The 26,676-nt window shown below is 43.4% G+C and overlaps 1 protein-coding gene across 6 annotated transcripts in view; it reads right to left on the bottom strand.

Moving 5' to 3' along the window:
• Window positions 1-26,676, bottom strand: part of ARHGEF3 (Rho guanine nucleotide exchange factor 3) — a 310,527-nt gene that overhangs the window by 140,593 nt on the left and 143,258 nt on the right. For all 6 annotated transcript variants that reach the window (XM_043885395.1, XM_043885393.1, XM_043885392.1 and 3 more), the window contains one exon: window positions 3,972-4,034. In XM_043885395.1, coding sequence (XP_043741330.1) covers window positions 3,972-4,034 — 63 coding nt within the window. The remainder of the gene's footprint in view (window positions 1-3,971; window positions 4,035-26,676) is intronic.

The following is a 26,676-nucleotide window of genomic DNA, read 5'->3' as shown; positions in this document are numbered from 1 at the left end:
TATACCACTTTGTATGCCTGAAATATTTCATAATTAAACAGTTTTAAGTGAATGTGTATATAATACTAGAAAGGTAATACACCGAAATGTAGCCACTACTTTGAAGCAAGAATATAGTGAATTCTAGTGTTCACATTTTCCAAATCTGCAACAAAGAGCATATACTCCTTTTTATCGTGTACACTGTTTCTTCCTTGGAAACCGTTCCTGTGCCTATCCCAACATTCGTATATTTTTTGATAAAGGATGTTTGATGCTAAGCAGTGCCCTGCATCAGGGTCACACCTGGCTCTTCTGCCAAGGGTCTTGATTGAGGGACCATGAAACCCAGCTCTTCACTCAGGAGTCTCTCGCCCACTAGAATTCAAACGAGAAAAGTGCTGTGGGGGAAGCGATGTCCCTGAAACCATCCCACTCATATCCTTTGACGTGAGAGAAGATTTGTAGGCGGCTTCTGGGAGCATTCTCCACTCTGCAAATTGTTCTCAAAAGTGTTAAAAAATATAGTCTGCTTCCCCCACCCCTCTGGAATAGTTTGCGTTCTATCCTGCCAGGAAGCCGGGGGCTCAGCCAGTGGACTGGGTAAAGTGGTGGGAAAAAATAGAGACCAATTATATTGTCAACTAGTGTAGACTCTCCAGTCACAATTCATTTTTCACCAAGAACTGGAGGTGGAGGGTGGGAGAATAATTCTGCGGAGATATGTCACCATGCCATAAGACCCTTCCAGTTTCCTTAGAGGAACTCTTCATGTGGGGTCTTGGCTGGGCTCTGTGAGGCCCACAGAATCATATGTCAATCTTGTAAAATTGTCTGGAGCCCAGTGCTATCATCAGATTCTCAAAACAGTCCATGACACACCCCGCCCCCCAAACAACTGAGGATCCCTGTTCTGTAAGGATACACTCTTTTCTTTTAGCTTACCCACTCCTGTTTGGTGTCTAAGTTCAAGTTCAATAGGAGGTTACAGGAGAGTTCAGAAGGAAAACCCTCTAGCAGGCACTACCAGAATTGTCATCTGAGTCTTTAAAATAAAGCAAGATGTCAACGGGAATGTTTAGTGTTATCCACAATCAGACACCAATATATGCTTTTAATCAAAGGGGGAAAGTTTTTGTGTTAATACTTCCCAACTTTACATCACAGATATATTTCTAGAAAGGGGGTACGTGTGTTGAATTCCACATACACACTGGGAAGATCCACTCTTTTCGTTGTTGTTACAATTCACTAACCAGTAAGTATTTATGAAGACCTCATTGTGCAGCACTGGGCTAGGACTCAATGGAAACTTGACCACGATCCCCCAAAGATCCCTGTCCCCCATTCAGCAACTTCATGTTCAAGCATACATCTGGTGAACATCTTTCCACTTATGAGGTGGAATCAAAATTGAGAGTTAACTAATGTTACTTTCCCAAGCCCTCACATCTTCCGGTATGAGTCATCCACTGGAACCCACCTTTTTTATCAGATACTTTCCACTACACATAGAAACAGGCTCAAAAAAACTCTTCATTAATGCTGCTGTGACTCTACTGGACATCACCATTTAAAAAGCACCTTTGAGGAGACTACAAAGCCATTTATCTATTAATTCATGGGACTCAGATATTTGCTCAGACATTGCAGCCTTTATGGCTACAATCTTCTCATGAGTGGTTGCATCCACCACTTCATTCACCTTGTCTCTACCAAGTACCTGTTAGTGCGAGGCACTGAAAATCCTCCGTGGCCACATGTGTATCTGTCCCACAGCCCGTCATCTCTGTACAGCTTGGACTGTCAGTAAACTCGCAAAACACCAGTTTTCATGTCCTCTAACAGTTCTAGGACTCTTTTAAGTTTTATAATGATTATAATATTACATGACAATATTTGGAGGGAACTGCCCAGGTTCTGGAATCTGTTTGCCAAGAATCAGGAAAAAATAACAGACAAATCAGAAAGGAATTTGGCCACAGGTGAATCCCTAAGCATAAACGTAGACTCTTCCATGAAAGTCTCTTTACTGTGACAAAACATGATATGATATGGTTAAGAGATATAGCAAGGGAGGGAGATGTATCTTTTGTGGCTGCATAAGGAGAAAAGACATCAAATAACTCATTATATGAGCTTAGATGACTCTGATCAGAAGGTAAGGTCATGGATGCCAATTGACACAAAAACCAAATCACAACTCATGATTGCAAATAATCCTTTCATGTAAAAGCGTTTAGTAGTTCTTTGAATAAAGCTTCTAGAGACATGTTTTTCTGAAAAATAAACATAGTTCAGGAAAAATGCAGCATGAGGCATGATCTTAGAAATGATCTAGGTTAAAGTCTTATTGAATCACTACAGTTCCCTGGGCCTCTACTTCATTTTCAAAGTAAGGGGACTGGACTATATGATGGCTAAGGGCTCTATATATTCTGAACATCAACAATCCTAATAATTGCCACAAAGTTAAAAACATTTGCAAACACCAGAAAACTTGTCAATAAAGAAAGTTCCAAAAAAAAAAAAGAAAGTTCCAAAGACTTCACTTGTCAACAACAAAAGATTCAATGAGTAAAGTAAAAGCAAGAAGAACATCGTCTTTTTTGTCCTATTACCATAGCAACAGAATAAACTGGTCCAACCCACCAATCTGATGGTCTGAAGACTGGAACAAACACCATGTGGCAAATAAAGATGTGCGAATACATTAACGCTAGCTAGCACAGGATCCCTCCATCACAGCTATGTGCACCATAGAAAACTCTGCCACAATTAAAAATAACTAAGAGAGCATTGCTTATATGGGTAAACAAATGTTATCAGGTGAGAACCCAGTAATCTGTGTTCAAAGGAGCTTCAAATTTTTACAATGGTTTAAAGACTGGATCTCAAAATTGTTTTTTAACAGATGAGGCCCATAGAGAGGAACTGACTTGCCCAAGATGACATCATTAGTTACAGACAGAGCCAGCACCATGACCCAGTTCCTAATTCTTAGCATAAAAGCCTCAGCTCACAACAGTGGCTTTCGCGGTGTCTGTGGAGGAGGAGGACCAGGCCCTAATGTTAGATGGATCCACCATGCATGCATGATGATTAAAGTTCCAGGGAGTATGAACAATGAACAGACATGGGGAGCACAGTGGGTGCCAGAATCCTGACCCCCAGTCCCTAGACAATGAGAGCATCAGATGCCTAGGGAGTCTTCCCAACTGTGTCACTGGGGAGACAAGGAGGCCACACAAAGAAAATTACTGAAATTCAGCATCCAAAGCTGTGGGCCTGAAAAAATCCAAGAAAGCTTTTGACCTCTGTCATCACTAGCACAGTTACCAGGTCACTCAAACATCTTTGGCAAACTTCCACTTTTAAAGGAAAACACAGTGAGGTTAACATTTGGTGAGTGTCTACTATGGACCAGGCTACATGGTTGGTACTCTCACTTTTACTGTTTTGTGTGATCCTCACAACAATTCTGTAAGTCTTTTCCACATGAGGAAACAGAGGAGAAGATAGGTGTCATACAAATCTAAGTATAGAATCTTCATTCAAACGAAGCTGTTGAAACCAAAGCCACTCCCTCAGCCATGCTGCCGGACACTTCTGGCCTTTGAGCCACGCAGCTGCTTGAGTAGGGCCAATCTGCCAACTTCCTCCAAAGGGGGACAAACATCTGATCCACCTTTAGTAGCCAGTCTCTAACACGGCACAGCGGCCTTTATCTAGATTCTATCCAGATGCACTGATTTCATCATTCATTTTATGAGAGAAAAGACACAAGCAATAAACAAGCGGCTTGGAAGTTTAAGCTGACCACACAGCTTCTTCCAGTAAGATGAAAAAAAAATTTTTTAACATTTCCCCCCAGATCCCAACCTCTGTAACTGAATCCTGGAAGCCCACCTAAAGCCCACACCATGTTAACAAATACATTCAGAGATGAGAGGTGGTCCCATGCCAGGGGATGTAGGAAGGACTGTACTTACACTTATATCAAGACTACAAAGGCTAACCGCATCTTCATCCTGGGGGCTCTGCTTCCGTTTCCGCTGTGAAATAAATAATAAAACAAAGTTCAAATGTAAACAAGGATTATGACTTCGATTAAGGAAAGAAAAAAATGCAATCAAATAGCACACGTAATCCTTATCATTTCTACCATGTTACGCAAAACCTTAGACCGAGTTCTAAGAAAGCCTAAGAAATTACAGGAAACGATTAAGCTCTGGGATAACTGATTTGCATTACTGTTCTTATTCAAGCCGCTACAGTTTGTTTCTCTTTATAGTTTCTTTTTTTCTAAATGTCTCTGTATGGCGAGACTTGGAAATTTAGACACAGAGTTCGGATTTTTATTAACATGGAAGAAGACACTAGACTGGAAATAATCTAATTCACTTAAAGATATTCCATTTTTAGAGCTGCTTTGTACATGTGTAAGTTAAATTTGTTCTAAACTTCATCCAGGGTGCCGATGTCATCACAGAACCAGGATGTTGGAAGGAACCTTAGACATCTTCTCCAACCTTCCCATTTTAGAGCCATAAACACCAAGACTCAGAAGAGTCACTATTGCAACTGAAGAAAACTATATTTGAAATGAATTTATGACCATGGAAGTCTATGGGGTTGGAAAAATGTATTATCCTCTGTATAAAAAGAAGAGAAACTCCATTCACAAACACAATCAAGCTCTTCAGAGACACATATACTTCTCTTTTGCATCTCTAGCTTAACCAATCAGGTAAGGATTTCTCGAGTCTCTAATTTGTGACTTGCTAAGTCCCCTACTTGGTAGAAAGCTGCTGGCGGACCAGAATCCCTGGTATGAGGTTACAGTGGAGTGGTATGAGAAACAGTTGGACTCTTCAGCCCTCAAAGAAGTCCATCACCTCCTGCCCTTTCTCCTCTATTAGATGATGAGTGTGAACACAGGCAGATGCTGGAAAGTACCCAGTCCTTATCTGTCCTAGACTGTCTCACTATAACTCTTCTATCATTTCTTTAGCTCAACAAAGATTTGTTGAGCACCTATTATGCACCGGGTCTTGTGTTTGCTCCTAGGAATGCCAAGATTGGCAACTTCCCTAGTTAAGGAACTCATATTAACTCACATAATTATCATATTCCTGTAAGAGACTCAGACTCTGGTGTGATTAGAATGCAGTAAGATCCAATTATCCTAGGGAAAGTCACTTCACTTGCCTGAGTCACCCTTTCTCAACTCTAAGGTGGAGGTGGTAACATAAGCTTTTATTCTCCAAGAGGGCGAAGTAAATACAGTGACGTGTGTTAGCACGCAGCAGAGGGCCTGGAGCACAGTGAGGGGGTAATTAGCTTGGCCTTGATGGGAGCTGGGGGTGTTTTCTCAGGGGAGGAGGCATTTGAACAGGTCTGACGGATGAATTAAGAGTTTGCCAGACACAGATGGGGAGGAGACTGGGGCATCTTTTCCATAACCAGCTACCTAGATGTTTCAAATCCTAAAGCTTAACATGGTTCCCTACAGAGTATGGAGTGGTAGATCCCATATATCATTCCACTTGAGCAGTGGAAGAATTTAGAGATCCAATGCTAGGCGCCAGGATCCTCAATCAGCCATTCTGAGATACTATCCAAGAATCTTCACTAACAAGTCCACCATGTGACTGGTGATTGTCAGGGAGTTAAATACTCCACTCAAGGGCTTTGGGGGAGCCCCAAGAGGACGCTGAGAGCCGCCTGTCATTTTTGGGGGGGGGTGCTGCTTCATGTTTGTGTAGGGACATGACCCATATTGATTCATCATTCAGTTACAATTAAAAGTGGCACTGTGGTGTCATTGAAGCCAATTCATTGGCCTGTATTTATATCCTGACTTTGGAGGCAATTACGGCAAGGCATAGTTCCCATTCTACAGGTAAATAAATTGAAGTTAGGAGAGATAAAGAAATGGCTCCCAAGTTACGCAGCTATGGTATAACACCCTGAATCCAAGATTCGAATTCCTAGGGCAAAACCCTTCACACACACACACACACCATTTTAAGCACACTTGGCAAACAGGTTATGACTCATTTGCCATTCGGAATGCCTGGCAGCGTCCACCTCAAGTGCTATATCGAGAAGGATTTCACAGCACAGCAAGTGAGGGAAGGCCGCACTCAAGCAGTAGCGTGTGCTGGGGTAAAAGAGGAGGGATGTCTGCGTGGCGCCCCGCCACCCAGGACAACCTAGCCATTTCCTGAGCCTGGCTTCTCTTGCCTTCAGAGGATGCAGAATTAGACCTGCACTCTTGGGAAATCCCATGAGAGGGCGGAGGCTCTGGGATGCTATCTGTAAAGTGGCCATTAACCACCAGGTCAGGCTGTCCTGAGGATCACAGAAGATATGTATGCAGCATCTGGCACAATGGCTGGCATGTGGTAAGGGCACAATACACGGTGGCATTTTACCCAGTATTACCCAAACCGTAAGTGACAGAGATGTATGCCGCTATCTGGTGTTGTTAGATTATGGAATTTTATGATGCTACAGTTCCATTGTGAGGGCTCAATGATTTTGTCAACATGACACATTTACAGTGGCCTGTTACCCCAGAAGTCCCAGCCTAGTGAAGGAGAGAGGACACTGACAGAGGCTCTTTCTCTCATGGGCATGCAGCCCTCTCCAGACCAACTCAATATATCACCCAGGGTTGGAACACACCCTCCTGAGCATCACTAACCCTAGATGCTTCTATGCATCCCAAGAGCCAAATGCAGAAGACAAAAGGCCTCTAGTGGCCTTTAAAGTAAGCCATAGCAAGTTAACCTGGGATAGAAGATCTCCTTAAGAAACCCACCCATTTTACAAAGTAAAATCTGCATGGATTATCAAAGTGGGTGTTCCTTTCAATTTCCATTGCATAGGGTGCTAACTGACCACGGTCAGCAACACAGAAGGAGTCTGCAATTTAAACTTTGGGCCCAACGCAAACACCTTCCAGGGTCACTAGGTCGTGTGCTCATTTGCTGTGTTCACTGAGCACTTCCCATGTGCGAGGCCCTGCTCTCGGTGCTAGGATCCAGCAGTGAACCAGGCAGGCATGCTCTCTTCCCACTAACTGGGAATAAAAAGAAAACAAAGTATTTCATTAGACTGCGATCTCTGCTGTGAATGATTCAGAGAAGCTGTAGAGACAGAGACCAGCAGGAGAGACCCACTTCAGAGAGATACTTTAACTTTCTGTTTTCGGGTTGAATTTCTTATGAGACGCAAGCACACAGAGGCAGGATTTAGTCGGTCACGATCACATTCTTAGAACAGGCTACAGTACCTAGCGCCTAGCCAACTCCCCCAGAAGAGTATTTCTTCATTTGTTGTTGATACTTCTGACCCTGCTCCCTTTGAGAAGCTTGTCTTCTTCACAATTACCCAACTTCGGGGAAGGAGGGCACAGTGGAGGGGAACAAACGGGTACCCATCCCACCAGCCCAGCACCACCCTTCTGGGCGCATCAGAAGTCATGGAGAGATGACCTGGGGCAGCTCGGAGGGAGGAAGAACTCTGTGTGTGAAACCCCTGCATTTACACACTTGGTCTCATGGGTTCTCAGCCTATCTGAAGAGCCAGAGACCCACCCTGTTATTCTTGTCACATTCACTGAGGCGAATGCACAGTCCAGTTCCCTTTCAACTATGAAAAACAGTGCGCCGTGGGTGAGCCCACGGTGCTGTAGTCTGGGCTCTCTGATTTGAGTGCATAACTTAAAACCCCAGCGTCCTGAGCTGAGCAGTAGGTCAATGAATAATCTCTGAATGAGTGACTAAAAAAAGAATAAATAAAGGAGGCCCGTGTTCTTGGGGCGACACCCTTCCCTTCCGCTAACCACCTGGCTGCCAAAATTAAATCAAAACCTCAAAAGCAAAGATCACTGAAGGCTAAAATTCTTCAACCTCAAATTTCCTTGGGGACTCAAAACATGCAAGTTCAAGCTATGATTTTTGCTTTTCAAAAAAGAGACTCTTTTTCTTAACCAGCAGAGACATTTATTTTCCTTAAAGTATATAGATAAGTTTAAAAAAAAAATTACAACTGTTCAGACATTGGTCCAAGTGGACCACTGGTGATTTTCACTTCTCATGTGAGAAGAAATGTCAGGTCTGTTCAAGGGCAAGGCACACCCATGACTAGGCAGCAAGCATGCACTTTCCCAAGCAACACCATGAGCACCCAGCCTCTGTGCTTCAGGAGCAACGAATCCAGGATTGATAACAGCCTGAAATGAAATGAAACAGCTGGCTGAATCCAGCCATAAGCGACCTGATTTGGCATCTGAACTCTTTGTCTGGACACCTATCTGAGGCAGGGAGGAAAGGCAGTTACAGGAGGGAACGTACAGGAACAACGGGCTAGAGTATACTGTCTGATTCCTTAACCCTCCGGGCTACATATTTCATGGAGATGCTTTCTAGAGGTGCTCGGGTGCTGGAAAAACTTCATGCTTCTTGGCTCAAAAACCAACCAGGAGGCTCTCTGTTAATCTGCAACAGGGCAAAGTCTTCTGTACATGTGGATCTGAGTTCTGATGGAGATACAGGTCTCTCTGGACAGATGGGGTGGACTCTGAGACTCATTCCTGGTGACACCACCCGCTTTCACAGCACATCACTGTTCTCCAGGCCACTCTGTGACCACCTCCTCTTAGGCTTGGCTACCTTCTGACAGCACAAGGCAGACACATAAATCTCATCAGTAAATGGTCTGGGAACAAGTGTTTTTCTGTGGTTCCGGGTAAGGCTCTCTGCCAAGAGCAGTGACCCTACCTGTCCTCAGCTGATGGATTTGCAGAAGAGCTGGTCCCAGGTCTAAGCCTGTCTGATTCTTATTAGGCTCAGCTTACATTCTCTCTAGACCCAAATCTTGGGATTCTTTGAGGTTTTGAGTCTTGGAAGCAAAGGAGAATCACCATCAAATATACAGTGGGGGTGGAGAGAAGTGGATGCGGGAACAGGGTGTCCGCTATGAGCCAAGCACTGTGCTCACTATTTAAAGAACTGTTCCTTTCCAGCTTCTCCTCAGCCCAGCCTCAGTGAGCATGGTGGTGTTCATTTTACAGAGAAGAACACTGAAGTGTGGGAAGTCTTCAGGGATTTGTTCAAGGTCACAAAACTAGCAAATGCTGGAGAGGGCAGTTTTCTCTACATCAGCTTGGTTCCCAGACCACTGATCCCTTCACCATCCAGTGCTACTTCTCTTTTTATATTGTTCAAAAACAAAGTGTGATTTATTTAAATTAATATAAAAAATGTGAAGGGAAGTGTGAGTCTTAGTCGCTCAGTCATGTCCAAATCTTTGCGACCCCAGGGACCATAGCCTGGCAGGCTCCTCTGTCCATGGGATTTCTCAGGCAAGAATACTGAAGTGAGTGGCCATTCCCTTCTCCAGGGATCGACTCCGGGTCTCCTGCATTGCAGGCAGATTCTTTACCATCTGAGCCATCACAGAAGCACATAAAGTAAATTTACGTTTAAAACAACATGTGCCTTAGAACAATATAAAAAGGCTTATAAGACATTTACCTACATACCTCAAGGAAACAAAGAGAATAAATGAGACAGAGTTCAGGATCCAGCTCCATCACTCCTCCTGATGTGTATCACAGATACTGATGCTCTCTATCACTTCACTCACACGACAAATATTTATAGAGGATGAACTACAGGCCAGGCAGGTTCCAGGTGTGTGAGATATGAAAGTGTCTATGATATATTTCTGTAAACTTTGATTTCTTCATTATAGGCTTATTTGAAGGACTAAAGCAGATAAAATATTTACAACAGGGCCAGGCATATGGTAAGAGACTAAAAAATGATAATTATTATTGCTTCTGTGGTTACTATCATAATTACTATTACTGCTATTGTCACTGCTGCTTTGTCGCTACTGGATGTTGAGAGGCAGGCAAAGAGGATGTTGGTATTAAAGATGGTGGAGGAGGCAATCCTGCAGGATGATAAATAAGAAACTTGGGATGCAGCCTGACCCTCCTCTAAGTACCCACATCACATAGGGCTATACATGGATGCTCTCTGGATACCTTCAGTCACGTTTGCAGTGTGTGGTTCCCACTTCTGTCACAGAGGCAGGGCAAGTGCAAGGCCTGACTTAATTTTAAACAGCCAAGATTGAATTGATTAGTGTTGGAACAGCCCTGTGATTTAATCACAGGGCTTTTCTATTTAATAACCAAGTGTCCAGAGCAGCAGAAATCCACTGGTGGAGACAGTACAGCTCCTGACTTGACAGCGAACGGCCCCTGATTAGTCATTTGTAATTATTAAATTCAAACCAGATCTCAAACCTTCCTGATTTATCTCTTTGCTGGCAAACAGCTTTGGTGGCTTCAGAGGCTTTGATGAGGCCTTTCATCCGCGCCTTCTTTAGGGAGAGATTAGGAAAGGATTTTATGTTCTTGTACTTGTCCTTAGCTGGAACTCGACTCACTAAACTCACATTTGAGCAGGAGAGGATCCACATCTCATTTCTCCTCTGTCTCAGCTCCAGGGCTGAGCGAAAAAACTGAGAGGGAACCCCTGCTCCATTTTTAATACCTTATTTTAAAAAACATCCTCCCTTCTCCAGCATCCAGGAACCACGATCTTCTTTCCCCTAGACTCTTTAATGTGCTCACGGGGTAGAAAACCTGGAAATTCTGGTGCTCCCTGAGTCATTGGTAAATAAATCTTAACTGGTGGCTCTGTGGTGAAGAATCTACCTGCAGTGCGGGAGCCGTAGGAGATGTGGGCTCAATCCCTGGGTCAGGAAGAGCCCCTAGAGAAGGAAATGGCCACCCACTCCAGTTCTCTTTCCCAGAGAATCCCATGGACGGAGGAGTCTGGCAGGGTGCAGTCCATAGCATAGCAAAGAGTCAGATACAACTGAGCACAACATAATATACAGATTTGTGCTCAGATGCCATTAATTGTGGGCTCTAAAGTTAGACTTGGTAGGTTCATGTCCTCATCATGCCGCATGGTATAGAACCTTTTAAGCATATAATTTCTCCTCTCTGAACTTCAGGTTTCCTTGTCAACCAGATGTTCAACCAGGCAGATGAGAGGTCAGCGGTCACCACCAGGTCTCACAACCTGCCAGGGTCACCATCAGCCCTGACAACCGAGAGCAGCCAGTTTCATGATCATCCCACGAACATTAACAGACCACTTTTCTCTCCAAACATCCAAGGCCAAAGGAGCAGGAGAGAAGACAGAAATCTTGTCTGTCCAGGGCAGAGCACTGGCAAGTATAGTTTCCAGACAGACTGCTCCAGACAAACTCCATTATGAGCATCCATCTGAGGTGGGAAAGGAGGCTCATATTCATAAAGGTTGCCAACGATGGAATTTGACAAGAAGCACAGAACCTAATTAAACAGGGCATTTTCCCCCTAAGCCTTCTAACAATGACTGTAATTATTTTCTATTTTTCCTTCTGCTCTCAGGTACACTGAAGTGGCTTAGTCACAACCTGTGGTTCATTATACACTGTTATCACCTGCGCCTCCCTGGTCCTCTGTTATTTGTTAATTCACTTATTTTTACCAGCATAGAGAACTCTTATGTATTAAAATTATTCCTGCACAGAACTGTCTGAAGCCCTTATCAACAAAAATAGTACCCATATAGTTTAGGGAATGTCCCAATAACTGCTTAATTTCTAGAGAATTACTCCACATAACCAAGGAACTCAGATGGTCCAACTGTATGATTCAGACTCAAATGTGCCTATTGCCCATGATAATATTGGGAATCTGATTTTACAAGGAGAGTTCTCACTTCTTCACTTGGGACTCCTCCCTTTTCCCATCAGGACAGACCCCAGTGCTGGTGATGCCTTTGCAGCCACAGCACCCCATGCATTCCTGAGTAGTGCCCCCAAATACTAGCAGGCAGGCGTTCATCTATAGGAAGAACTATTTCCCTTCGACTACTGGTTTCTGCATCCACAACTCCTGGGGGCAACTTGGCACACACAGCAGAGATGGAACATGCTAGAGAAATGGGTTGCACCTGCTAAGCCACTGTGTATATCCTGACAACTCATCATAGCATTCCTTTAAATTAAAGAAAAAATTTCCCTAGTAGAACTATTTGGTGTTATCTGACCAGATTAGAACTCACAATCTGCATTGCTTTATGGCATGTTCTGGATGCTTCAAGTAGCCCCTTGCTACCCTCCCTCTTTCCACTTGTTGGGTTTAAAACACAGATCTGTTAAGAATTCACTGCATTCTGGGTGCTTTCCATATATTATCTCTGATCCTCAAAGCTAGGACAAAGAAGTTATTATACATGAGGAAAAGTGTTCAGTCACTCAGTCACGTCTGACTCTTTGCGACCCCATGGACTGTAGCCTGCCAGGCCCCTTTGTCCATGGAATTTTCCAGGCAAGAATACTAGAGTGGGTAGCCACTCCCTTCTCCAGGGGATCTTCCTGACTCAGGGATTGAACCTGGGTCTCCTGCACTACATGCAGATTTTTCACCATCTGAGCCACCAGGGAAAGAAAACTGAGGCTTAGAGTTTAAATGACATGATTAAAACTGCTCTGAGAGTGCTTGGACAAAGCTAGGATTTGATATCATATCCAGCTAGTAGCTGACACTGTTGGCCCACGTCCCCTGGGCAATCACCATTCCCTGGCACGCCTCAGCTTTTTACAGGCCAGAAATGCTTCGCTGTTAATGTCACCAGGAGCAGCCCTCAGCCTGCGATGAACTGCAGTTGGTAGGTAAACACTCCAGCTTCCTAAAGCTTGAAGGGACAACTCTGAAATACAGTCTTCTCAGTTTTGACCATACACTGGAATCACTAGAGGAGTTTAAAAAGCTCCCAGGGACTGGCTCCTGCCATCTGTGGATTCTGAACATCCCCGGGTTGAGTTGATCGTGCAGCAAAGTTTGAGAAGTACCACCACGTACAGTCTCCCAGAGGCCCCCAGCAGGTTTGAGCCCCAGGTGTTCACAGAGCTAACTCGTTCATGATCACACCCTGTACCCTGCTTCTCTTCCTCAGTCCCTCACCAGTGCTTCTGGTGACCAAATAAACTACTCGCACTTGTATCCAGCTCTGCTTCCAGGGCACTGAACCTAAGACAAGCTGAACACAATTCTGTGCCTCTAAAACCGAGCAGTGGAATAGGAGGCGGGTTAAAGCAAAAGAATAAAAACAGTCTATTAACCTGACTTTGTGGGAAGCCAGGTAAGCCTTTATTTATATACTTTATACATGAGATTTTAAAGATAAAGCTGGGAAGAAATTTAAAGGTGAATGACCTTGGCGTTGACTATTCCCTATGTAAGACCCAGAAAGGACTGAGAAGACTTCCTGTTTAATAGCCAGAGCCTCAGTCCAGAGGCTTCATCAAGACTAACCGTGGAAGCGAAGGCTCAGACCTCCCTGATACTATCTGATGAGGACCCTCATCTGCGCCTGATCCTCTCCTGTTACAGACTGAATGTTCAAGTCTCCCAAATTCCCTTGTTGAAGCCCTAACTCCCAATGTGATGGTATTTGGAGGTGGGACCTTTGAGAGGTGATTAGGTGGTGAGGACAGAACCCTCATGAATGGGATTAGTGCTTTTATAAGAAGAGACATGAAAGAGAAGATTGTTTTCTTTGTCATTTATGGACACAGAAAGAAGGTGGCTGGCTGTCTGCAAATCAGGAAGAAGCTCCTTGCCAGACACCATATAGATCAGCACCTTGATTTTGGTCCTCCAAACCTCTTAAACTGTGAAAAATAAATGCATGGCCTAAAAAAGGCATTCTTCCGTCACTCTAGATGTTTTTAAAGTGCAAATTCTGAATCTAGTCACGAAAAACACCTAATAGGCTCACATAGAAGGAAATTGTACAACCTAACTGGCTTCTATTCTTCAACAGTCAAAATCAAGAAACACCAAACAGGCCTAAGTGCACATGCGTAAGTGCAATGCATGATCCCGAATTGGATTCTAGACCAGAAAAAAAACAAACAAACACAAAAAACAGCTGTAAAATACATTATTGTAACAGTTGGCAAACTTTAAAAATGAGTGGTGGAGGAGTTAATATATTTTGCCAATGTTAAACCTTCTTCTTCTGACAATTATACTTGTGTGAAAGTAATTGTAATTACTCTTGTAGTTAAGTATTTAGTACATACATATATATGTATATATAAATGTATAAAATAAATTTCATTATATGTAATATATAAATTTATTTAAATGTATTAATATATAATTATATAATATATAAATATTTTAATATATAAATTTATTTAATATATATGTATACACACACATGCACACATTTATATAAAGAAGGCTGAGCATGAAAGAACCAAATGATGCGTTAGAACTGTGCTGTTGGAGAAGACTCTTGAGAATTCCTTCTATTCCTGCAAGGAGATCAAACCAGTCAATCCTAAAGGAAAACAACCCTGAATATTCATTGGAAGAACTGATGCTGAAACTCCAATACTTTGGCCACGTGACACAAACAGCCAACTTATTGGAAAAGACCCTGATTCTGGGAAAGACTGAAAGGAAAGGAGAAGGGGGCAGCAGGGGATAAGGTTGTTAGATTGCATCACTGACTCAATGGACATGAATCTGAGCAACCTGCAAGAGATAGTGAAGGACAGAGGAGCCTGGAATACTGCAGTCAGTATGGGGTCACAAAGAGTTGGACATGACTTAGCGACTGAACAACAACAAATCTATTTACTTATGGAGAGGGGCTTCCCAGGTGGTCCTAGTGGTAAAGAACCTGCCTGCCAGCACAGGAGACCCAAGAGACTCGGGTCCAATCGCTGGGTCGGGAAGATCCCCTGGAGGAGGGCATAGCAACCCACTCCAGTATTCTTGCCTGGAGAATCCCATGGACAGACGAGCCTGGTGGGCTACAGTCCATAGGGTCGCACAGAGTTGGACACGGCTGAATTGGCTTAGCATGCAAGCATGCATCTATGGAGAAAGACCAATACAGAGGCAAAGAAAGAGACACAGAGAGAGCAAATTTAAACAATCAGTGAAGTGTGTAAAGGGTATTCAGGAGTATCTTTCTCTAGACTTGCAACTTTAAGTTTGAAACATTAAGTTGCCAAAAGTAAAATAAAAGAAGTTCACAAATAACCTGCACACTCTCCCCATCCTCAAGTAAAAAAACAAGCCCATAAACATTCATTCCTTTTCCAGGCATCTGATATCCACTCAGTGCCCAACTCCAGGAGGCCTCAGGCCCTCAGAGCTCAACTAGGCAGTATCTGCTAACCTTTGGTGCCTGCAAGCCCCTGAGCACCTAAACGGGAATGAGTCTGCCTAGGTACTTCAGCAGACTTTGGTTGGGCATTAGCTGTAACACAATCCCTTAGGCTTCAGAAGAATATAATTTAAGGATTATTTGATCAAAATATTTAGCTCTCTTCCAAACAAAACTTGAAATTCTCACAAGGAGCTGCTTATTCTTAAAGATGTTTCTCTCTCAGTAGGAAAGAAACAGGTAAGAGGAAAATAACTGTGTAACAGATAATTCCCCTCCTCTCAAAATGAAGTACTGGAATATGCCAACAATGTTTCTCAATGGAGCTTCTCAGAATGTGGCCTCTGGAAGGACTGGACCCCTCTCCTGGTCTAACTAGAGTCATTAGCACAAAGGAGACCACCAGTTTTCAGACTAGTCTCAACTAACCTGAGAAAACACCCCTGGCAACAGTCTGCAGAGAACCTGTCAGAACAGTAATGTGAAAGCTAGTTACCATTCCTGATGCGGTGTCTGGAAAGATGTCAACTGTGATTAAGAGGGACATTTTCCTTCTGCAGCTGTTTCTGAAAGGGGAGGAGGGCCTCACCATCAGACCAAATTATAGGAGAGAGGTAAAGGGCCCCAAACACCAGAGACAGGCAGGTATTCAGGGCAGCCCTCCTTCAGCGGCACTATCATGTCTTGTCAAGTTTTGAGTAAAAAGCAGGAGTAGTGCTAAGCCACAGGGGGGGCGCTGCAGGGAGGGGGAAGGACTTTGTGCTAAATTTTCTAATCCTGATTTTTTGCTTCAAAGCCCATCCCAATCATTTTTATCCTGAAGTCTGAAACCGAGGTCTGGATTTTGCAGAATCAAAGCACATTTATCCAACATTTAATCCATTTCCCAGAAAATCCGTGTTTTACTAACAGTAGAATTCTTTCATGTCTAGAATTCTTTCATGCTGGACATTACTAAGGCCTAGTCCAGCACACAGAGAAAGCTCAACAAATGTGTGCTGACTGACTTACGTGAACAAATGAACCCACCTGCTCCCAAATAGTGCATATAAAGCTGTAGAATTTCTTTTCATTTAGACTAAAACACCAAGATGTGTCATCCATAGAGTTCCATTTTTGATTCTGGGACCCACAATATTCCTTTTTTTTTTGGCAATGGAAATCCAGGAACAACAAGACTCAGATGAATGAATTTCACTCCAAAGTTTCATTCATTCAATAACTATTTTATGAAGTGCTTATTAGATGTCAGGCACTGTGCAAGCTGCTAGAGATAAATTAGTTAACAAAATAGATACAGCCCCTGCCTTTGGAGGGAATAGAGATTATAAAATAATAAGCATATAAACAAGCTAGTTTTCAGGTGTACTAAGAGAGTAATAATCAGTCAATCCTAAAGGAAATCAACCCTGAATATTCACTGGAAGGACTGATGCTGAAGCTCCAGTACTTTGGCCCCGTGATGCTTAGAGCTGACTCATTGGAAAAGACCCTGATGCCGGGAAAGATTGAATGCAGAAGGAGAAGGGAGCGGCAGAGGATGAGATGGTTGGCTGGCATCACTGACTCAATGGACATGAGTTTGACCAAACTCTGGGAGACAATGAAGCCTGGCATGCTGCAGTCCATGGGGTAGGATATGACTTAGCAACTGAACAACAGCAACAAGAATTATAAAGAAAGTAAACCAGGGTAATAGGAAAGCCTATCAAAGAGGGTGAGGGGTGAAGCCATTGGAGAGAAAGGTCAGGGAGGTTTCTCAGAGGAGGAACAGTTGAGATGACATTTCAGTGATGGGATGGAGCCAACCAAGCAAAGCTGGGGATAGATGAGGAGTGAGAGCTCCTAAAGGGCCCTCATCATTAAACGTTCAGGTTCTCCCTTTCCACACGTCACCCACACAGTACCTAATGACTGTTCTGATTGGCTGGTGTCCATGAACATGATTGTTGACATCATTTCCTATTTATAAGGATGAGAACTGTACTGGAGTAATTTTCTCAGTTTATTTGAAGAGAAAGTGAAAGTGAAGTTGCTTAGTCGTGTCCAACTCTGCGACCCCGTGGGCTGTAGCCTGCCGGGGTCCTCCATTCAAGGGATTTTCCAGGCAAGGACACTGGGGTGGGTTGCCATTTCCTTCTCAAGGGGATCTTCCTAACCCAGGGACTGAACCCTGGTTTCTCCTGCACTGCAGGCAGACTCTTAACCGTCTGAGCCAGCAGGGAAGCCCTGAAAGCCAGGAAGGGAAACTAAGGGTGAAAAATTTTACTCATCGTTCTGTTACTGTTAGTCATGAAAACAGCCCTGAATTTCTCAAGACTTGTTAGTGTCCAGAAGACCCTGTGCAAAGTCAGGACTGGTCCGATTCTCATCTCTACCCTTATTCCCTTTGCTCTGAGCTCCAACCTCCCTCCCAGAATCCCAATTCCTCTTTGGCCATGTTTCCTCTGCCTTTGAACCTTCTTTCCTCCCCTTTTCTCCCAGCCAACTCCTCCGTACTCTTCAGATGTCAGCCTCGTGATGGAGGTATTCTAAGACAGCTCCAAACCAAAAAAAAAAATCTCTCAGTTATGGACTCTCAGCCTCATTGTGTCTCTTCTTTGTTGTACTAACCTTATTAAAATGTTACCTTTTACTTGTGTAATAACTGGGTTAATGTCTGTCTCCTCCTTCAAGCTAAGGTCAAAGAATGCAGAAGCCAGTTCAAGTTCACTTCTAGTGCCTTCCATTATGCAGGCACATAGAGAATAATGCTTTGCAGTCACCATCTTGAAACTCTTAATAACTTTTTAAACAAGGGCCCTGGATTTTCATTTCTCACTGGACCCTGCAAATTACACAGTCAGATCTGGAAAGGAAAAAATGTATAGGCACTCTTCTGGGATGAGTACCCATCCTGAGGCCACCATCCCTGAAAACTCAAAGCAAGTTTGACTACGAGGCACTGACTCATTCAAATATTAAACAAATATTTATTGGGCAACTCTATGTGCCCACAGAGTGAAGACCTGGTGAGCACAGGGCCCTGTCCATGAAGCTGGCCCTCTTTCTGCCTTCCTGTTGGATTTCTTGATCTCCTGTCATTTACAGATGCTTCTGACTTCTTGCGAGGTATATCTTACCCTGGACTTCACCACTCTCTCAGCAATCTAGGTTTCACATGACAGGACCTCACTGGCATGGGCCCAACCCCGTAAAGATAAGAAATCCTTTCCCCATTAGAACTTCAGTCCTGCCTTCAATCTGCCTATAAGACTCAGGCCGAAACAGAACCTTCATTTTGTGGAAGTACTTTTCTAATCTCCCTAAGGAAATGGCAACCCACTCCAGTATTCTTGCCTGGGAACAGAGGGGCCTGGCAGGTCACAGTCTGTGGGATCACAAAGAGTCTTGGACACGAGTGAGCAACTAAATAACAACAAAGCACTTTTTAAAATCTCCCTAATTTTAAAGTCCTGGTTCTCCTCAGGATATTGTAAAAGGCTTGCTAGAAAGTGGCTCTCTGAGTTTGGCAACACTTGCCTGCTGCATTTTAGCCTGGGCTCATCATTGATGCATTAACAAACACTTTCAGTAACCACAGAGCGACACTCACGGCTCCACTCACTGGATGCCTCAGACTGGCAAACAACTGACAAATGTCACACAGTAAATTGAATTTATAGGCAAATTTGGGAACACTAAGTTTGTTAGCAAGCTGTAATACTATACTGAGAGAGGAACAGCAAAAATGGAAAACGACGTTACTTATCAGAACAGAGTATCACTAAAATGTTAGGGAAAATGGAAGAGTTGAACACCAAGAACTGCAATACATTTTTTAACGTTAAAGGGGAAAAAAAAAAGTGATAAGTTTCTTTACACCATTTGGACACGTACCTTGGGCTACTGTTTCCCAAAGGATGGGTCTGGTGTCATGGTGGTTTGTAAGATTATTTTAGGGGGTATGCTTACCAGCTGCTGTGGTTTAGGCTCCCCCCACAGCAGATCTGGGGTAACAATTTAGGAATAAGCTGTTTACACGTCAGGGTGGTAATCCCCACGGTGAACTAGTGAGGAGTGAGACAGTAGGGTGGTGAAAGGAGGGAGGCCCCCCAAAGATGTGGGCAGCTGTGGGCAGCTGGAGCCGGAGAACAACCCACTGGGCCCCCTCCCACACCCGTGAGGGACCGTATACGACAGTTCATCATTTTCCACTAACAGCTGGGGAGGTCAAAGTGTTCAATCCACCCCCTCACTGATGGGGAGGGGCCCCTCGGGACGTTAACCCCCTACAAGCTGAAAGACACAGGAAGTCGCACGTGGGTCCAGGGGCCTCTGGAGATGATATCTGCAGCCCAGGTGGCAGGAGCGGAACACCAGGAGAGGGCTCTGACAGGCTGTACCCAGCAGATCACACAAGAGGAAAGTTACCGTGTTTCCAAGTCAGTGTCCATTCTTGGTCTGTCGGATTGCTGCGGTGGCAGTTTAGTCACTGAGTTGTGTCTGACTCTTACAACCCCGTGGACTGTAGCCTGTCAGGCTCCTCGGTCCATGGGATTCTCCAGGCGAAAAGATCAGAGTGGGTTGCCGTCTCCATCTCTAGGGGATCTTCCCGACCCAGGGATGAAACCTGGGTCTCCTGCTTGGCAGGTGGATTCTTTACTGCTGAGCCAGCAGGGAAGTATCTGATTGGGGCTATCTCACCTTTAACACATACTCAATGCTTACCAACCTCAACCTTTACTCTCTCTCCAGGAGAGAGACTCAGGCAACAGCAGCTAGCCGGAATTTAGTTACATTGTCTTGTGGGTATCTAGTATTCAAAGTTGGGCCAGCATACTAGTTTTCTGTTTATGATAATATAAACTTTCCATTAAAGATAACTCTTAAGGGAAAAACTGCTGTTTTGCAGAAAGCTATTAAGTATTTTACAATGTTAAAGGCTATGGCAGAAGATGATTCATAATTGAATGAGGTTTAGGAAACACTTTCTTTGTGGAAACTCCCTCTCCTAATGGTCACACGAAGTAACTGGCGCACTGACCTTGCTGCTCCTGACAAGCACAGAAACACTGACACTCTGTTGCCCTCTTCCCCGGAACGAGTGAGAAGCAACTTCTACCCCATCCATCCTCTCAACACCCGCCCATCCCTTCTGGAGAAGACCTGCCCGCCCTCCGTCTGCCCAGTCATTTAAAAATGAAATGCGTATCTGACAGGTCTAACTTTAGCCACAGGAAACGGGAGCATGTGGAAGACCCAAAGGGTGAGCCAAGCTTTGTTGAAGGATGAGCACATTATCTTTTCTGAACCTTCTTCCTGCCCCTTTTTGGGAGGGGAGGGGTAGAGGCTCAGCTTTGGGGAGTGACTGGGAAGTGAGGCCTGCTGAATCGGTTTCCTGGCTGGCTTTGTGGGCGGCGTCTCCCCTCTCTGTTGTCAGAGAGCTGGCTCTCAAATCTGTGCTGTCTATCATTGGGACCAAGTGAAGACCACTTTAGGATATACTATAAAAAATACTTTGGTGATGAAAATAACCCAAATGAGGAATTTTAAAACCTTTTCTGTTGAAAATGTCTAGATACCTTGGCCACAGATACAAAATGGTTCTGTGAAAAAAAAAAAAAAAGAAAGTTTAAACCTAAATAGTTCTAAACCTTACATCTGTGTATATCCTCTAGCTTTATTATAATGTGAACAATTTATAGAAGTCTGTTCTATAAAAGTTTATGAGAAGTTGCCAGATCACAAGTGTTATTGTGTGTCTGTGTTAGTCACTCAGTCGTGTCTGACTCTTTGTGACCCCATGGACTGTATAGCTGGCTAGGCTCCTCTGTCCATGGAATTCTCCAGGCAAGAATGCTGGAGTGGGTTGCCATTTCCTTCTCCAGGGGATCTTCTTGACCCAGGGATTGAACCTGGGTCTCTTGCATTGCAGGCCTCCAGCACTGCAACAGACTCTTGACTGAATGAGCCACCAGGAAAGACTTTGCAAGTGTTACTACCTCTCTCTTATCTGATGTGTAAGTAGTAAGATGGAGCAACTAGAGAACAATTACCTAGTCGTTATCTACTTTTTAAGGTCATCAAACTAGCTGTATGACCTTAGGCATCTCACCTTCTTGCTCTGGATCTCAGGTTTATTATCTATAAGACAAGAGCACTGGTCCAGATGTCCTCCAAAGTTTCCTTCTAACACTGTGTGTGTGAATGACATGTGGCCAAGGACACTGCTGGGGGAAGGTGGGAAGGTGGGCAATGAGAACAGCTGAGACTGGGAAACACTTTCTAGAAACAAACATGATATTCTGTATTTGCCTCAAAATCACAGATGACAATAATTCTAGCTGTATTATGTTTTTGAAACACAATGTCTGTGTCCAGCTTCCAGCATAACCCAGTGCACTACACAAAGAAGGTGATCCACCAATGTGTACTAAATTAGTTGACAAAGGCACCCTCCCTGAACATCTTTTAAAGAATCAAGGCTAATGCTCGATTATTTACAACAGCCAAGATATGGAAACGACCTAAGTACCAATCAATGGATGAGTGAATCAAGAAGACGTGGGTGTGTGTGTGTGTGTGTGTATACACACACACACACACATATATATACACATATATATACACATATGGAACACATATATAACACACACATAGGGGAATACTACTCAGCCATGAAAAGATGGAATGCTGCCATGTATGACAATATAGATGGATCTTGAGGTTATTAGGCTAAGTGAAATTAAGTCAGACACAGAAAAGCAAATACCATGTGATTTCACTCATATGAAGAATACCAGAAACAAACAACAAAATAAATGAACCAACCAACCAAAACCAAGCATATAGATACAGAAAACACAGTCGTGGTTATTAGAGGGGAAGGGGCAGGGAAAGGCGAAATGGATCAAAGGGGTCAACTATATGGTGATGGATGAAAATTAAATTTTTGGTGGTGAGCATATAGAAGTAGAAATACAATGTTATGGACATAAAACATACAGTGCTATAAACCAATTTTAATATCATTTTTTTTTTTAAAAAAGGTTAATGACAGAAGGACTAATGATCAATGAAAGAGTGGAAAATCAAGGGGTTAGGAGAAGAAAGAAAGGGCAAAAAGGAGAGTGAGCAAGGGAGAAAGGAAGGGAAGAGAAAGGATACACATACTGACAGACATACATACAGTCAATTCTTGTTATTAGAGTTTGTCAAGATCTGGTAAATCTCCATGAACAAGGCATTCGTGAACAGCCTAACTTTTAAGGACATAGTCTAGCGTAATTCTTCCAAGTGGTTGGCACTTAGGGGCCTATACAGGGAGGGCCTCCCAGGTGGCGCCAGTAGTCAAGAATCTGCCTGCCAGTGTGGGAGACTCAAGAGACGTGGGTTTGATCCCTGGGTTGGGAAGATCTCCTGGAGGAGGAAATGGCAACTCGTTCCAGTATTCTTGCCTGGGAAATCCCAAGGACAGAGGAGTCTGGCGGGCTACAGTCCATGGGGTTGCAAAGAGTCAGACACGACTGAGTACGCACACACATAGAGGGAGGCTCAGGATGCTTATAGCAGCAAAGGACTGGACACAACAGAAATATCTTTTAGTGCACATGTGGAGTACATGACATGCACTATTTCCGTCAGTCAAAACCCATCCATCAATCGGACTATTTCTTTCACTCATCCCTGCCCAGACCACTGCATTGTGCTCACATATGCGAAACACATCAACTCCAGTACTGTTAGATCCTGACTCCTACTGGACTCTGCATTTGTTTCCTGAAAATTTATTTTGATCCAACCCGAATTATAAGCACACAGGACCTCCTTGTTTCTAGACTGGTGGTTCTCAAAATTTTTGGTCTCAGGACCTCTTTATATTTTTTAAAAAAGTATCAAGGGCCCCAAAGAGTATTTTCTTATGTTGGTTTCTATTAATATTTGCAGTGTTAGAAAACAAAATTGAGAATTAAAATTTTTCTTATTTTAAAAATGAGTGTATTATTACTTCTTAACCTAACTATCACATTTGACAATTAACTATTTGTTAAAAAAAAATAGTGAGAGGAGCAGGACAGTTTCATACTCTTTTAACTCTTTTCAATGTCTGGCTGCAGAGGAGACAGCTGGATTCACACACCTGCTTCTGTAATCAGTCTGCTGTGGTGTGCAATTTTGTTGACACACATGAACGAAATCTGTTCTGAAGTTACGTAGTTAGTACTTTCTAGGCCTCGGGAGCTCTGTGGATCACACTTTAGAACCACTGTTTTAAATCACCCTCCATTCTGCCAAAAGTTGTCTTTCACACAAACACAGTCATGTCATTTCCCACTTTCCTCAAATCATGAATGGCTGCCTATGGCTCACAGGGTTGAGCCCACACTGCACAAAACCCCTTCCCATCTGGACAGAGAGTTGTCTGTTCAAACCCCATACTGCTCTGTCTTATATACCAGCACCCTGGCCACCTCCAGGAATACATACATGCCTGACCTGTTCTGCTTGCTGATGTCTCTGAGTCTCAACTTTCCTCTTGCTAAGACTCCTATGAATCTTTTGCAACCCCATCCAAAGGTCACCTCCTCACAGAAGCCTTCTCTGATTCACCCTTCCTTTGAAGTTTATTTTTGTGTTTTAAATACTTATTCTTTGAATAAGTAACTGAAATATATTGGATTAAATTCCAAAAGGGTATACCATACAATGATAAGTATACTTCTTTCCCACATCTATCCCTTCCTCTCCCAGAAGGAAACCATTGTGATTGGTCCCTTCTACATTCCAGAGTTGCTCTAGACATAAATAAGCATATCATTTCTTTTACCCAAATGGCATTGCACTATATGCACTCAAAGTTCAGTTCAGTCGCTCAGTCGTGTCCAACTCTTTGCAACCCCATGAACTGCAGCATGCCAGGCCTCCCTGTCCATCACCAACTCCCCAGTTCACCCAAACCCATGTCCATTGAGTTGGTGATGCCATCCGACCATCTCATCCTCTGTCGTTCCCTTCTCCTCCTGCCCTCAATCTTTCCCAGCATCAGGGTCTTCTGAAATGAGTCAGCTCTTCGCATCAGGTGGCCAAAATATTGGGGTTTCAGTTTCAGCATCAGTCCTTCAAATGAATATCCAGGACTGATTCCCTATATGCACTGCTCTATACGTAACATTATAGCTTAGATAGCCTTCCACACTATCAAATAAAAATCGGCCCCATTTTCTCAATAGTTGCAAATTATATTTTAAAAACAAAGCTTGTTTGTCCACCCAACCCCCATTAACTAGATATGTGGTTTCCAATCTTTTGCTGCAGCAAATGTCCTTCTACATAGATCAGTTCACACATGTGAGAGACTCTACAGCACTAATATCCAGGAATGAAACTGCTGGGTCCAAGAGAATGTATATTTGTAAGTTTGATAAACATTGTCAAATTTTCCTCTGTAAAGGCTGTTCTAATTTATACTCCCACTGCCATGCATGAGAGGTTCAATTATCTTTGCCAAGCGGTGTTATCAAACTTATTAATCTCTGTCAATATGGTAAATGAAAAATGATACCTTGGTTAAGTTTAAATGGATATTTCTATAAGAAGATCAAATCTCTAGAGTTACACTATCCAAAATGATAGCCACTTGATACAGGTGGCTGTTTAAATTTTAATTAAGGAAAATTAATGGCTCAGACGGTAAAGAATCTGTCTGCAATGCAGGAGACCCGGGTTTGATCCCTGGGTTAGGAAGATCCCATGGAGAAAGGAATGGCTACCTACCCCAGTATTCTTGCCTGAATTCCATGGACAAAGAAGCCTGGCAGGCTATACAGTCCATGGGTTGCAAAGAGGCAGACATGACTGAGTGACTAATACACATCCAAATAACATTTAAAACTCAGCTCCTGAGCTGCGCCAGCCACATGTCACGTGCTCAGCAGCCATCTGTGGCTCTTGGTTTCTGTGTGAGACGCAGCAGACACAAAACATTAGCATCATGATGTCAAGTTCTATCGGACAGCACTGCTCTGGACCTGCGCTGTCCGATGGCCACCAGAAACCCGCATGTCGGTACTGAGCACTCAGTATGTGGCTACTGTGAAGTGAGATGTGGTCTGAGTGGATAATACACGCTGGAATTCTAAGACTCAGAATCGTAAAAACAGAATGTAAAACATCTCCTTAATAATTTTTATGTGGATTGCATGTTGAAATGCTAATATTTGGATATACTGGGTTAAACAAATCATTAAAATTAATTTCATCTGTTTCTTTTTACTTCTGTCATGGGGCTAACTAGGAAATTTAAACTTACATGTGTCTCACACTCTATTTCTAGGGAATGATGCTGCTCCAATTGGGCACAGTGCTTTCTTAAGATGTGAGTTTTAGCATTTTTCCTTTTACACAGAAATAAGTGCAGTTACTGTTGCTTATAAAGAAAAAGAGACTCACTGGAATCTCTTTTCTCCTCCTTGCCCTTCCCTGCTTCATGCAGATAGGGTGGGCAGCAAAATGCGAAAGGGCAGCAATGATCTTGATGACGAACAAAGTGAAACAAACCAGCAGACTGCCCACCTGGGCGGCTGCAGGCAGGAACCAGCGGCATCGCTGACCCCGAGCAGAGCCTGATTTCCTGGTGCCTGTTAAAACAATGCACCAGAGAACAAAGTGCCTTCGAAACTAAGAATAGAAGACTGGCTCCAAATAAGATTTCCAGGACTCTGCAGGAACAAATTCCTCCCCTGCACCGCCCTAACCCACCTTCCACCCTTGGCTTGACAAATGGCCTGTCCCAGCCCCGCCCTCCTCCATTCTCAACAGTCCGTACACACAGACGGAGGGACAGAGTAGAAAGAGGAAACCTAGAGAAAGAGGTGGGTGACAAGGGCTGCCCTAAAGGGCTGACACCACAATGATTCTAGGGTTGAGACATGGCATCTACGTTTCTGTCACCTGTGTCTTTAGCTAGGAAGGTGAAGAAAACTCAGTTTTGCAACATAAACCATAAACTTGATAGATCAGAACATTTTCTAACCATGTATTGAGGGAATAAGACCTAATTGTATCTGAGCATAAGTCACCTGCTTTCTATCTGAACACAGGTCATCTGCTTAGGGGAAAACATTAATTTATTATTATTTTCTTCATTATTAGCTTCTGTGCCTTTAAGCAAGTGAAATAATCTCTCTAGGTCTGTTTTATTATCTATAAAATACATGGACTTTCCTATCTCATCCAATCAGAAAGTTCTGTGACTCTATGCATATACAAAAGAACTATCACCCACACCTTCAGTCTCGTTTTCTTGCGGCTTTCAAAGACACTTACATGATTTAGACACTTACATGATTTAGACCCTGAGCCTGACACTGGCATACAAATATGGAAAAATGCTTCTTCCGCTGGATGTTCTTAATAGATGCAAGGAAAAAGAAGAGGACAG

The sequence above is a fragment of the Cervus elaphus genome, chromosome 24 (assembly GCF_910594005.1).
Source record: "Cervus elaphus chromosome 24, mCerEla1.1, whole genome shotgun sequence".
In the NCBI taxonomy this organism is placed as follows: domain Eukaryota; kingdom Metazoa; phylum Chordata; class Mammalia; order Artiodactyla; family Cervidae; genus Cervus; species Cervus elaphus.
Note: the sequence above shows the minus strand (reverse complement) of the source record. Positions and strands in the feature narration are given on the sequence as shown.